The 14,623-nt window shown below is 33.3% G+C and overlaps 1 protein-coding gene across 1 annotated transcript in view; it reads left to right on the top strand.

Moving 5' to 3' along the window:
• LOC117113121 (FH1/FH2 domain-containing protein 3-like) overlaps nucleotides 1-14,623 on the top strand; it is a 47,824-nt gene that overhangs the window by 15,668 nt on the left and 17,533 nt on the right. The window contains exons 3-4 of the mRNA XM_033256367.1: nucleotides 923-987; nucleotides 7,991-8,052. Coding sequence (XP_033112258.1) covers nucleotides 923-987; nucleotides 7,991-8,052 — 127 coding nt within the window. The remainder of the gene's footprint in view (nucleotides 1-922; nucleotides 988-7,990; nucleotides 8,053-14,623) is intronic.

Here is a 14,623-nt window from a genome sequence, read left to right as displayed (position 1 = left end):
ATATATACGCACGCGCGTGTACATATATATACTTGTGTATACGTATATATATACATGTATATATATGTATGTATATATACGTATATATATATATATATATATAATAGATGTATATATATATAGGGCCTATATACTTTTTAGGCATGTATCATGCATAGGAATGTTGACTCCTGCAAGGCTCTAGTTTTTTCTCCCAGCTAATACTTGTAATGGTAAAATGTGGTACTTTATCATTGCTAAGTTGCAAACCCTCAATAAACCTAGTGTGAAAAAACCAGCAAAACCTAGAACATAAATTAATTTTTGAAGGACTTTGTTATAATACTGTATTCAAATTTTGGTATAGAAGTTAATTTCTCTAATATTAAGAAATGGTTTGGATGGTTTGCATTGGGTTTGTAGGTTTTGTACAGGAGTTTTGTATACACTGAGGTGGGCATAAAATGGGTCAGAGAGTGAATTTTTGATTTAACACTGAAGGCTGCTAAGACTTTGATGTTTCCAGTGTGCTTCCAGACAGCTTAATGCACTGCTTAGTGTCTTATACTGTACACCATTATGCTCAGTTTTAATAATAAGCCTCTCTACTGTAGGCCTACTTTTTACAAATGATTGGTAAGCGTTGTCGGGACGTATTCTATCCAAAGATTGTTGGTGGAAGGCACACTTACTGTAGGGTTTTCAATTTATTTTTGCAGGCTGCAACAAAGTCACCATTGGGGTGCTTGTGGGCTGCACATTGCTCACTTGCGGTTTACTAAATCAAAAACACTTGCTAAAAAAATAATTAGGCTGTTGTATTATTGCATTATTATAGTATTTAATCTAATAAATAAAAGATCAATTGTGTATAATAATGCAAGTCTACTTGAATTGAATCTGATGATCAAAATGACAGAAAAATGTATTTTTTTTTTTACAGTGAAGGAAGGAGGAATTCAATTTTACTGCGGACACAGCTGTCGGTCAGAGTTCACGCTTGTATAGGTAAGTTCTAATGGTTGCCATGACAATCACTACATGATTCCTTCTTTTTTATAATTGTTCAGACAGGAGCCTCAGATTAAACTCAGCTCAAAAGTTTTGAAAACACTACCAAAAGTGGTTGCTGCACTCGTGCCAAGCCCAAAGCTTTCTCATTGTGTTTTATCTGTAGGTAGTCCATGCAAGCTTACATTTTTCTTAGGATACAAAGTCTGGAATTCAAAATGTAAATGTGTAGTAGTTATGAAATTTCATGTGTGCTGGTGATATGGAAAGTTATAAGCAGTTGTTACTTGAAAATCACTACCTTACTGACAATTTTTTTCTTCATTTATCTTACTTAAAAAAATGTAGTCCACTTTAAAAATTATATCAATCTTGTGATTAGCTAACAAAGATCTTCATCTTAGATTTTGGCTACTATAGTTTTGTAATTGCATTTTTTGTTTAGTTTATCCATTATTTATTTAACAGTTAACAGTGTCGCACAAGGAAAAGGTCATGAGCCAATTTTCTATATCAGACCTCATTAACATGAAGAATACAACTTTTAGGAACTTTCATTAAGAGTGGATTGTAAGATGACTAGTTGATTCCAATCTTTGAAAAGATTATGCTTATCTGACACAACACCATGTAATATCTCTTCTTTTTATCAATTAAGTATTAAATTTCAGTTAATTTTATGACAAAATGTCTTTAGTTAGCCTTAAATCTATATATTGGATTTATGAATTTTGTGTTTTAATGTTTTTAATTGGAGATTAAAAACATTACAACACGAAACTCATAATCCAGTATATAGATTCGTGTTTTAATGTTTTTAATTGGAAATTATTGTGTTTTAATTTTAATACATATCAGCTGGAAAATTAGCAAAGCTGTGGAGGAACTTATTTTGTCCACTTGATAGTAGTCAGTCACCATGGTATGTTGGCGGGGTATGTTGGCGGTACGACATAGTAATCTGTTTTGATGTTTAATTCTTAACTGCCTTATTTCCAGCTAAATATACAACAGTTGATCAAGCTTGTTCTCTTGGTGTATGATTGATTTTTTAGATTATTTACATGAATCCTAAAAAAAATAATGTAGGAGCATGCCTCTGGATGGTTGAGCTTGTCTACATTCTTCAAGTTAATTATTTTTATGGTTTTGTTTGTTATAAATACTCAAACTTGCTCACGTTTGCAAATGTCAATCCCATTTTAGTTGTCAGTGAAGTTGCCCAGCATTGGTATCAAAAGATGAGTTAGTATCTATATAAATGTACGGTCATGTTTTGGTGTCAACTTAAGCATCTGCTATGCGAATGTAAGTTGATAGCTTATCCTACACATTTTCATACTGTAGTGAAAATTCAAAGGAGAATGACCCATTCCCAAAACCAAAATCTAATTGGAGCTTTGTACAACTTTCTAGGCCTACAGACTATTTCTTGGTTAGAAAAAAGAGGAAAATGCCAAAATATCAACTACTGTACAAAGAAAGTAGACATGGCAGTTGGTATTCCCTGCTGGTATTGTATCTTTTGCAATGGCTTTTCCAAATTTGTTTACTTCTTATTTTTTAATATCCTCTTCTTTATCTTGGATTTGATTTCAAAATATGAATAATAGGGCGATTCCATATGTAGTGTACAGGAAATTCATGAACTGTTTTTGCCGCCTGATTATTAACTTGTAATAATTTTAATTTTCAGTTTCAAAAAATTCAATATTTGACAGCTGAATTGGTAGCTGCTAAATTACATCAAACTTACAATTAGAAATTCTTATAATAAAAATACAAAACAATAAAATCAATACATTTCAATACACTAAATATACTTTTGATTAAAATTATCAGGTACAAACTTAATAATATTAAAATATAATAAAACAAAGTATGAATGAAGACAAGAAAAAAGCCAAAAACATTAACATTTAGGGAAAATGAAGTTATCAGAGGACATATACAAGAAAAGACAAAAAAAAAAAAAATATGATTCAAAAGAAAAATATTTTATCACATGTATGTTGTACAATAGGTAACAACGCATGATTGTTATTTTGGCTGAAATCAAGTTTTTGGAGGAAAAATGTTAACAATAAATTCAACTTCAAAAGGACCTGAAGTTGAAAGCTTTTATCTTTTGAAATGTGGTTTTAGGGCTAACTTTAGACTACTGTGTTGCGTACGAGACAACAAAAAATCTTTATCAAGACTGAATGTTGGCTTATCATTAACGACTGTAGTATAATCAATCTGTAAATAAAGAGGAAAATGAATAGTAGTTGGTGAAAATCATCAAAATCAAGAAAATTATCATTTTTATATAAAATATAGCATTTCCCATCATTGTCATGAAAAACATAATTGTTTTGAATACCAGTATTATCTGGATCCAATTCACCCAAAAGCAGATATTTTTGATCATTTTTTGATTTTGGCATTTTTTGACTTTCTAATATGGAATTTCCCAATAATAATAATAATAAATATAAAAAGAAACCAGACTCATAGAAAAACCCTATTGTTGAGGGCTAACATAGAATAGAAAACTAGATGAATTAATTTAAGTTGTTCACTTCTGATAAGGCTAAAAAATTGGTGGTGTTGCTTGGTGTTTTTAGGCTTAATGCTGTCCTCATAGATTTTGTTTACCTGTTTTTTGTTTTCCTAAGTGTAAACTTAAAGGTTAATTGCTTGTGGGTAGAATTTTTTTTTTTTTCTTTGGGAACGGGAATAGTGTGTTGGAATTTGAAGTCTTGGGATTTTTATTTTAATTCTACGTTAGTTTGAATAGTTAGGCAATCACAGCATGACAGTTATTGAATTAAATTACAAATATGATAGGCCCATGTCTGAGTAGTAACAGTATAATGGTTTCAAGTTTTGCTCAATTCATAGTATATTATTTCTCTACCATAATTAACCCATGTGTGTTTTTAATTGTGAGTGTATATGCTATAATTGGTTTTGAGTATAATCTTTCTATAACAATTGAGGTCAATTACTAAAAGTAGAGTTAATACTTACAGGTGTTTCTTGTATGTTTTTTCAAGCCTAAAGTCTTGATATCACTAACTGTTATTGTGTATGACTCGCAAGATATTGCACCTTTCTTCATTTGTACATATTGATTGCCTTACATAAATGAGGATCAAATATCACAGGAATTTTACATTTTTAATTATGAAAATGATGTTCGATGTATTTAAGCACACCCCTATTTGAAGCAAATTTATTTACATTATTACATAAAGAAGGAATTACTGTATGTACTAAATTAATCGAAACTCTTTAATTTAATATATTGAACAGTAAACAATTGGAATGATCATGATTCTAGGCCTCCGATCTCTTTTTACTAAGTACTGTACTGTAAGTTCATGAAGCGTAAATTTGAACAATTAGTTATTATTTGCTGTTCTCGACTCTTATTATTTCCAATAAATGGTAGTATGTCAATAAATGGTTGATAATTGGAATGTTAGATACCCTTTGGAGCAAAACATGAACTGCCATTTTTGTATTTTCAGGAAGCATATTCCAGAATGTTGTTTTATGCTACCATAGCACATATTTAATTATAAAAGTAAAACTGGTGACAGTCATAAACTCGGTCTACTATAGTACTGATTAACACTTTAAATTGTGTAATGTAGCTAAAAACACAATGATACCGATAGTGTGACATTGAACCAGTGACCTAGGATCCTGATCCATCGGTTTAGCACTCCACTGACAATCAGCTACCACTTGTTTAGCCTCCTATTTTGCCTAAATTAGCCTATGAAATGGGTTTTTAAGAAAACTGTAAATACTCTAGCATATAATGGTGATTTTATCATCAGTTTTGGGTTGGGCATAGTTTATCAGATGAAGGGTTCACCTGAATTGTAATCTGCCCTCTAGTTAGGGGCTTGTTCTGGGATAAGTATTCTTGATACAAGCATACAATCTTACTGAATGCCATTTTTAACTGAACAGGATATCATTTTTTGCTTAAATTCTTAGATTAAAGATAATTGTAGGCTAGTAGGGTCTGCTGGTTGATATTCTTGTCAATAGGAATACAACTTGCCTTCAAGGGAAGCCAAGAATATCATCATAATAGCCAGGTAAATTGGTACCAATTTCAGCCCACTAGGTACATTGCATTCCAACGTTGTTCACTGTTTTTCTTCCTGGCTGTCTGTAGTTGCAGCAGTGTGATACCTGAAGCTGGAGGTGGTTTTTAATTTTATCAATACATAAGATAGGCCCTATAATTTCAAAGAATGTTAAGATCTTTTTTCTTATGGTTTTGTAAGAAAATATAATTTTAGTTTACATCAGAACTGAAATGGCTTCATTATTACAGTACAGCTGTGAATTATCGCTTCGTATCTGCGCGTAACCACTCGTAAAAACCTGCTCATAGGTACGTTTTGAACGTAGCTCTACGAACCACTATGAAGGTCATTGTTATTTTAATTAGCTTTGCAATGATCGTAGGCTTTATCATCGGCTGATAAACAATGTGTAAACAATATTGAAATATAGTTAACCAGCTTTCAACACATGAGCAATGTTGCAATTTACTATTAAATAAACAATGTTAGAACTTTATTGTTTTGTTATTTCCTACCTTATTAGATCGATCATGTTTTTAAACCGTGTTTAGCTAGGTAGCCTTCAGTACGTTCAAATTTCGATGTCATTTACGGCTGACATTTTCCCCTAAGAGGAGGAAAGCAGACAATAATTATACAGTTAGTTAACTTTCCAATTCGGAGCATTTTGATCTGATATTATTGTTCTGGCAGTAGGCATTTTCTTCTTTTAAATAACAATATCGATGACAAATCAAGTACAAAATATTAATGATGTGAAATATTATGATTAAACATCACATTGTTTTTGTTTAGCGTAATTTGAAGTAGAACCTGCAAAGCGATCTAATACTAATGGAACTACAGAAATCACTACCTCGCCGAATGAAGGCTAGTCATGTTGGACCACATTTTCTTCACTTTTTACGCACACAGCTCACAGCTTTTTAACGTTTGCCACGAGGTTAACCTTTGGTCCGCATGCTGCCCGATGCTGGATTTTCGTAGCGTTGCTTAGATTGTTTATATCAGGCTGCGATGTATCTACGTAGCCTGCGTGCAGGAAAAATTGCAATAGTTTCCGTTGGTACTGTATGTTTTGAAGTTGCCATGTCATTTATATTATATTTCATATTTTAAAATAAAGTCTTACACAAATTGTAATTACTTGCATTTAGCTCTATCATTGTATTATTTTTACTTGTTAATGTAAAATAATACAACTGTTACTTATTTAACTTCATTGTGAGCGTATTGCTAAACTCTACAAACCCTGCCAATCTCCTGCAAGCTCATACTACACCGAGTGGGTTGAAAGAAGGTTTTTCATACAAAATGAAAAAAGTGGAGTATTAATATAAAAAAGTTCATTTTTTAGTCATATTTTATTGGTATGCTCTGCAACACACTACTGTATATGATCATTATCAAGAGGTCTGAGTGATGTGTTCAGAGGTTTGTATGAGGTATTTCATCTATCAAGTTTTCACCTAAAACATGATGTTTGTGGGATTTAGCAATACCCTAGGGTGAGTTGAATAAGAATTATATTTTCTGTAGGACTATTATTTAATCCTTATAAAGAGTGGAAGAAAAAAACAAAACCAAGAATTTGCTGTTTATTGCCCTGAATTCAGATTGAAATTTACTTTGAAATCATACTGTAATTTATCTCTTATTTTGTCGTGTTATTCACATTTTTCTCAAGCTGAGCTTGACTGAGTTAGTGTGGACACAAATGAGTGTTTTATTGAGTCTCCTTAGGGGAGAGAAAACATACCTTCACAGTCCTTTTGATTAAATAAGGTCTCTCCTGATTGGTGCTCAGTCTAATATCATTTCTAGGATTATGTTATAATACTTGAGACATAAAGTTCAATTGTGTTATGGTTACCTAGGAAATAATGTATCTGACGTACATATCAGGCTTACGGAATCGTGTGACATGTCAAGTATAGTAAAACTAAGAGATGATTCAAGACTAAGCAGAACACTCAAATATTAATAATATTATTTGTAAATGATTTAATGTTAGTATCATATGTCATATTTATTTTTTACTTTGACAACAGGTTAGAATGCCTATAGACAGGGGCTTTCTATGGTTGGTCCAAATCCTTTTTTGAACGAACCCTCTGATAAACAAAACTACCTCAATTCTGTGCATCCAGTAAAATATGATGATAAATTCACCATTTACTTGCTCAAATACATGCATCATCCATGGACTTATCCTGGGTGCCCCTGGATCTGTGGCTATCATTGTGAATCCATTCCCTTAAGGAATTCTGTTTATGGGCCTGTCATTACTTTATGAGTTATGACAAAAATATTATTCTAGAGCTAACTAGATACCAGTCTATTATAGTTTTATTGGTTTAAAAAAAAAAGTGTAATCATTGGACAGTCCAGACTATAACCACTATTTCTGTGTGGCTAAGTAAAATTTATTGACGATTGTGCGTTCAAGTGGAAGACTCAAAGTCGAGTATCTAATCTATTAGCGTTAAGTCTATTATTTTATTATATTCATACAAAAAATAGCAATCGCAGTGTAAATTCCTTTAAACATGTTTGTTTTTTTGTAGATAAAGGATGACACATTATTGTTTTAAATAGATAGGTAGTTGATTACTTGCTCGAATTTTAAATTAGCAGTTGATTGATAAAAATTTAATTTGACTAGAATGTCATTAGTAATACTTATTGTCTGAAGTCATTTCACCTTACAGTAGATCTTTTATCATAAAGTTAACCTTTCAAATGTTTTTTTATATGTGATGTGATATTAATGTATAGTTAATATGAATTATTAGAAGTAATACAATTTGTTAAAAATACATTTTTTTATTATTTAATGGTTGATCAACTCAACGTGTTTTGCTATGTAGTCTGTTCTAATCAGGTGTGAATCATTATTCCCAAAGGTACCCTAATCCCTACCAAATCCTTGTTGATCTGGCCTTATATCTCCCAAGTCCGGCTTCTTGTAAGTAAAACATTTATAATACAGGAACCAACAGATTACCACTGTCATTGAGCAATATGCTCCTAAGTGATGTCACTCATTATTCCATTACTCATGAAGGGCCTACAGTATAATACAATATCCTACTATAAAATTAACAAAACATGATGTATTGGAAACATTAATGCTCACCTGAAGCAACAAAAAATTACAAGATACAAAAAAAAAACACCAAATTTTAATACAACATACTTTTGTAAGAATGTAACATGCTTATCATCATTTAAGATAAAAAAAAGACTTGGTTATATTGGAGTAAAGTGGTAAATAAGCATGGTTTTGTCTTCATAGAGGAACATCTTGTGTCTATTGATTATGTTGGTAGAGTATGATCTTATTTGAGTTCCTAATTTGTTTCTGCCCACTCAGCCATTGGAATGTTACCTACTACACTGATTCAGCTGTGTATCACATTATAGTCATTATAAATCTTTTACTGCATTACCACCTTCATTGTTTTACTTCGCTTCAAAAATTATTTATTGCCATCATTCTGTTCTGAGTTTCTCAGTGCTACTGACTCATTATTAACTTGTAAAGCATATAAACTATAAAGAGATCATAATTAAACAATCAGATTAGGCCTATTGTTAAGACCATACTATTACTAGTCAGCAAAAGTAAACAGTTAATAAATAATAGGTACATTGATAAAGTTTGATTTTTTGCTTGTTTGTTTACTGTACTTCTTTTAATACCCCTTTACTCAGTTTGTTTTTAAATTTTTGCTTCTTCGTTGAAACGATATTTATGCTGTTAATTCCAACTGTATGGACATAATATGTTTTATGTAAACAGACGCATGCAACAAGGAAAACGCTTACACTGCATTGCATGATATTATCATAATCCATGAATGATGAAAAGGGAAGTTTGAAATATAACAAATAGGTCAGCACTCGACTAAAATAAAATTTACTAAAATGCTGACCTACAACAAATTATGTAATTGTTTTCCATTTCAACCAGCTGCAACTAAAAAAGGATTATCTAAGAAGCCTTACAGGCTCTACTTGGAGTTGCAATGCAGTAAAAATACATAACCATCCAACTTAATAACGAATAAATTTGTAACATTTACACAGTATACTGTATGACAATATATGAAGACTGGGTGCCACAATGGCAGGACTTGTACCGACACTTGGAGGGGTAAGAGGGTGGTGGTAGAACGATTTAATTTTTGCAATCATTCTCAAGTGCGGTCATAAATGCAAAAGAGCCTTCTTTGCTAGGACAAACTAGCTTCACAAATAAATCTAATTCATATGCAGCACCCAAAAATATCGGCCTTCCGACCGCAACCAAAGCAAAGATAAAAACAAGCTAGTAATATCTGCCTACATAAATGTCTCTTATGTGCCTCATGAAGAGCTGGTTTTCCGTTTATTGTTTGACTATTTAAGGGACCCTCAAGATGTAACTCCCCTTCTGAGGTCTTGAAATGTCATTTGTTATTGGATTCATGTTTTTCATGTTGACTACCTTATTGATGTGTTCTTCAAGTGTTTGAAATGCATAGATAGCAGTGAGCATTTTCAATGACAGTGATGCAGCACTTAATAAATTCAACTATTTTAGTAACCTGCTCAGGAAACATTATTATAACCTACAGTATAATGACTGTCCATTATCTTGCTTTAGCATGTCTGGATACTGAGTCTTTTGGGTGTCTTGTCGTATATTGTATCCGATTATATTAATAAAATTTATGTTAAAAAAAAAAAACCCACATAAATATAATATTGTCAATTTAATAATGGTGGTTGGTTGTTATGATGGTTTATGATAATGGTAACTGAAATTTTCCATGTATAAATCTAAATTTATATTCTACTTTTTTTTTGTGTTTTATTGTTTTTCTGGTTCCCAACATCGATTGGAGAGCCACATTGACGGCATATGCTTAGCCAGCGAGTCGCCAGGCCGTCATTGGATGGCCAAAAATTATTTAGGACGGCCACTTTTACCGTGACGGCTTGGGCGGCTTGTCCTAATCCGCTCGACCTAGCCTAATTGGGTCTACTCTTAGCAAATTCTTTATTTATTTATAAATATAAATATTCTTTATATATATCGAATATTACACTGAACTAAAGCTGAATCATATTTACATTCAATAAAAACAACATTTATTGATTGAATGTAGGCCTACGTTTTTTCCATACCAATATTCGTGGGGATTCCCAAAAATGTAAGGCTTAACCATTTCCTACCTGGTGAAAAGTTTGTTTACCACACGCATCGTGTTAAAAACATTTATACCCATATGCAAATGGACGGTTCTTAGTCGTTCACAACGCATGCACGTATCTCTGCAAATACAATACTTGAGATTCGGTTCTCCAACATAATATTGTTGGTGTTCGTAACTCTCTAGTTATAATTAGTTCGTGAAATACCGTAAAGAAGATTTGTTGTTAATCTCACAAGATAAATTTTATTAGTCAACAAATTATCAGGTCAAGGCCTATCACTCGATTTGGAGGACCTAGAGTAGAATTTGCACTAGACTAAGGCAACATAGATGAATATGCAATCAGCGTAGCCTAGAAATACTGTAGATTTGCGCAATCTACTGTACGTATGTAACTTAAATATCTCTGTGATAGCTAATTTAACACCTCTAAAGATCATAATTTTCTATTTTTTCCTTATGTTTGGTAGGGGTGTGACCGTGGCTTCCATTCTGGACGACCTAATTCATTTTTCTGGCTCAGCACCTGGTTATCCTGCCGGCCCTTGTGGAGAAGCAGACGCAACATTTTTGTATTTTGAGTGTTTTCCAGCTGCTTTCTATATTGTATTTGTACTAAAAAACAAATACCGTACATTCCGATGTATAAGCCGAAAATTTTATACCCGATTTTCCCCCGAAGTTTGGGGTGCGGCCTATACACCGGTCATTAACCTACTCCCCAAAAAGTTCAGATCGCGAGCCGCAGCGAAAATTAGGCGCCGCCTGTCTAGCTTGGGCACATGCTAGCCCAATTAATTAGTCTAGGGTAGGACCGGTTTGAAGGCCTAGTATTTGTAATTATACTCACTACAGTGCTGTACTAGGATTCCTACTACATTTTCATTCAAGCAATGGTTTGGGTTGTTTAAATTATGTTCACTCATAAACAGTTTTGAAACACGCTGTTTCTGTTCGAAACCGTTTCGCTCAAAACAATAACAAACTACTTTTCGGGAGTTTTCGCCATTTCAGTCCTAGAGGTCACGTGAGCAGCTTCATTTACAATGTCGCAACAAAACACGTGAGCTTGTGAAACTTGCTGTTCGACGTCTGGTTCTTGGTGGCTTGCTATAAAAACACAAGTTTTCTTGAAGATATAATAATTATTTTACTGGAAATTAATGACAATTAATTGAAGAAAGGCATACGTCATCTGTGCATGAGTAAACTAATTGCATCACATGATATTTCTAAGGTTCTGTTTTTGTTTATAAAACGTGGTGCACGATGGTGCATGCTTCGCACAGTGGGCTGTGAGTAGTAATGACTTAGTCCTAGAATTACCAATATTTTTAGCCTAATACCTACTGTTAATAGAATGATTGTTTAAAATAGATAAATATACTCAATAAGTATTTTATTTTATTAGATTTTATTTAACTTAAACTAAACTAGCAAGAAATGGGGATTTCCCTAGAGCTGCCTAGCACAAGAATACGTTGTTTCATTGCGGTAGCCAGAAGTTTATACGCATTTCCAGTTGTTTGTTGTTTAATAATCGGCCGAAAAAGATGAAAATTTTTTATGTGAACATTTGTAAATAATGTCAATGTTTCAAAATAATTAAAAACCTAACATTGTAGGAACGGTTTGGAGCCTAAAAATAGGTGCGGCTTATACACATGTGACACAATAAATTGTGATATTTCGCATCCTAATTACAGGGGCGGCTTATACACAGGTGCAGCTTATACACCGGAATATACGGTATATTTTAAGGAGACATGAATTTGATAGCCATATTCTAATATGATTTTTGACCTAACCTCTTAGTAAAGGTTGATATCGATGTTATATGTAGGTACCAATAATCAATCAATAGTTACAGTTAATAACTTGTAACAGGAAAGTCATTTTGTGCAACTGTGTAATACTTCCTCCAGGTTAAGGTAAATCAATTGTACCAATAGCTGTTTGAGTTAATACTGTTAAACATGCCTTAGAATTTCATTACTGTAATAATGGTAATGATTTAGCAGAGGCAAATTCAAGGACTTCCATTCCCTCATCCCCACTGTCCCTAAATTGTTTTGGGAAAAAATGTGAGGGTGAAGTGAATCACATTCAAATTTAAGTCGGAGAATGCTATTTCCGGCCGTCTATAAATTCCATAGCTCTTTGTAGTGTCCTTTCATTGGAGGTTTTTCAAAAATAACTACGTACTTGGTAAAGATCCCGGTTCAAACCTCATTTGGTCCATATAGTAATATTGATGTAGTAATAGTTTCAATAGCAATTTTTAAATCCTCTCATACAATATGCAAATGTTTATGACCAGGTTCTAAGACATTTTGTAGCTTTTTTTTTTATTTTTGAAATTCAGCTCAAATTAAATTAGTTCTTTGTGACCTAGGTCAGAGTGGAACTTTTGAGATAATACAGTGTGAAATGTGTGTGAGAGATGTAATAGCCACAATATGTTGGTATGTTTTTAAACAAATAGGCTCCTAAACAGTGCTTCGCGGCGGGTATACAGTGTGTCCCATAGTCATTGGTAGACTTGTAATTGTACAAGAAACGTTTGTTTTTTCGGTTAGATAAAAAATGTAAGTTGTACGCGATAAAACATATACCCCCTACCAATTTTTTGTGGTCAAGCTGAAAAATAAAAAAGAGGGAGAAAAATTTGAGTTAAAGAGAGGAAAGGGGGGAAAAGGGAGTGCACCCATGAGTTCAGTGGCAATCCAGCAGTGGGAGAAAGGAGAGCTCGATTGTTTACCACTTATTTACACCAACCATGGCGGGGCCAAGGTGGGCGTGGCAGTGTGGACTCCATATCGTGTCCCCCCCTCCCAATCAGAAAATCTCTGGATCCGCCCCTGAATCGGTAGACATATCGAAGTGATAGCCCAACGTCAGTGGTGCGTAACCAACAAAAATTACATTAGCTTTGAGGCTAACTTCTTAACCTTATATTTTTGGAAAATTCATAGCTCCATAATGGAGTTTCGTATGCTGATATTTTTATTCTTGAAAATGTTTTTATTCTACACTACTTACTATGTAGTAATGCTGTATAATTAATTTTGCTTCTACTTGTAGTTGTGCTAAGCTTTGGTATTTTTATGAAACAGGTCTCTAACTTCACAATCTACAATGATTGACAAAATATACAATCTTTTATATCCAAGTTTATTTTGTAATGTATTTTGCTTTGGTGTATGGTATTGAGATTTTTGTTGTTAATAAATATTTATATCTATTTTAAGTTTGTGATTGATTCATTAAAAGACCACTTGTCATATTTTAGTTAAAACCGTGATAACAAAAAATTTATTAGGACGTGCAGAAAAAATCTTTGATATGCGGAATTTTTTTTACCCTAATTATGTTTGTTCACATTTAATCAACTGCAGGTTATGTGACTGCGATCATATTTCGTCACCAATCAAAATTTAACTCCCACCCATATGTAGTGCATCATTTCGAGATCTAGTTTCTTGTATACTTGCTCATTAGATTTTACTTTACTCTATTTTAAAAGGAAAAAAAATCATAACTGCTGAATTTCGCCCTTTAAACTTGGTGAATTTTATACAGCCTAGGCCTAGCTGTACACTTAGGAAGGAGAGGGCTTTATGTCATCGGGCCTAGGAGCGAGTGTGTGTGTGTGTACAACTACCATAATGGTTCTTCATTCTTCTTCGATGTGTGGGTTCTGTTGTTGATATAAAGAGTACAAGTATTTAAATTTATTCAGTTTAAAATCAGAAGAGACAACGATGATGGGTCAGGCACTGTGTCAATTGTTACCATACCACGATAACTAAAATTTGGCAAACTCAGATATGTTTCAAATTTAGTAGAATGCAATGAATGACTTTGGTGATTATTAATTATCGCAATTCCCAAATTTGCTTTTGCAGTACAGATAAAAATTACTGCAACTTTTGCTATGCGTAGGCTTCGTAGGCTACGCGTAGGATTAACGTAGTCTACGCGTAGTAAATGTGTAGCATTTACTACGCGTAGGCAAAACCTAGGGTTTGCACACGCATCGGGAGCGTTACATACCGAACCGCAGCTGGCCTCGTACAACATAGCTAGGCTGGATATTGCCGCAGATCACCATCTCAGTTGGTAAATACTGGTCTGAAATGAAGGTCAGTATCAATGAACATAACTCGCGCGAACTATTGTTCGTAAGCAGATATTTTGCCGTTTATTTCTGTATTAAAATTATCACAATTTAGCCTTCCGAATCATCATTCATAGTACCTGTCTTCACCTCGACCAGCTGGATTAGTGAAGTAAAAAGGCCAAGGGCCTCGGCCTATTATCGCACCGCAGGGC

This window comes from Anneissia japonica, unplaced genomic scaffold (assembly GCF_011630105.1).
Source record: "Anneissia japonica isolate Jap-2015-1 unplaced genomic scaffold, ASM1163010v1 scaffold1812_len1207588_cov181, whole genome shotgun sequence".
NCBI lineage: Eukaryota > Metazoa > Echinodermata > Crinoidea > Comatulida > Comatulidae > Anneissia > Anneissia japonica.
Note: the sequence above shows the minus strand (reverse complement) of the source record. Positions and strands in the feature narration are given on the sequence as shown.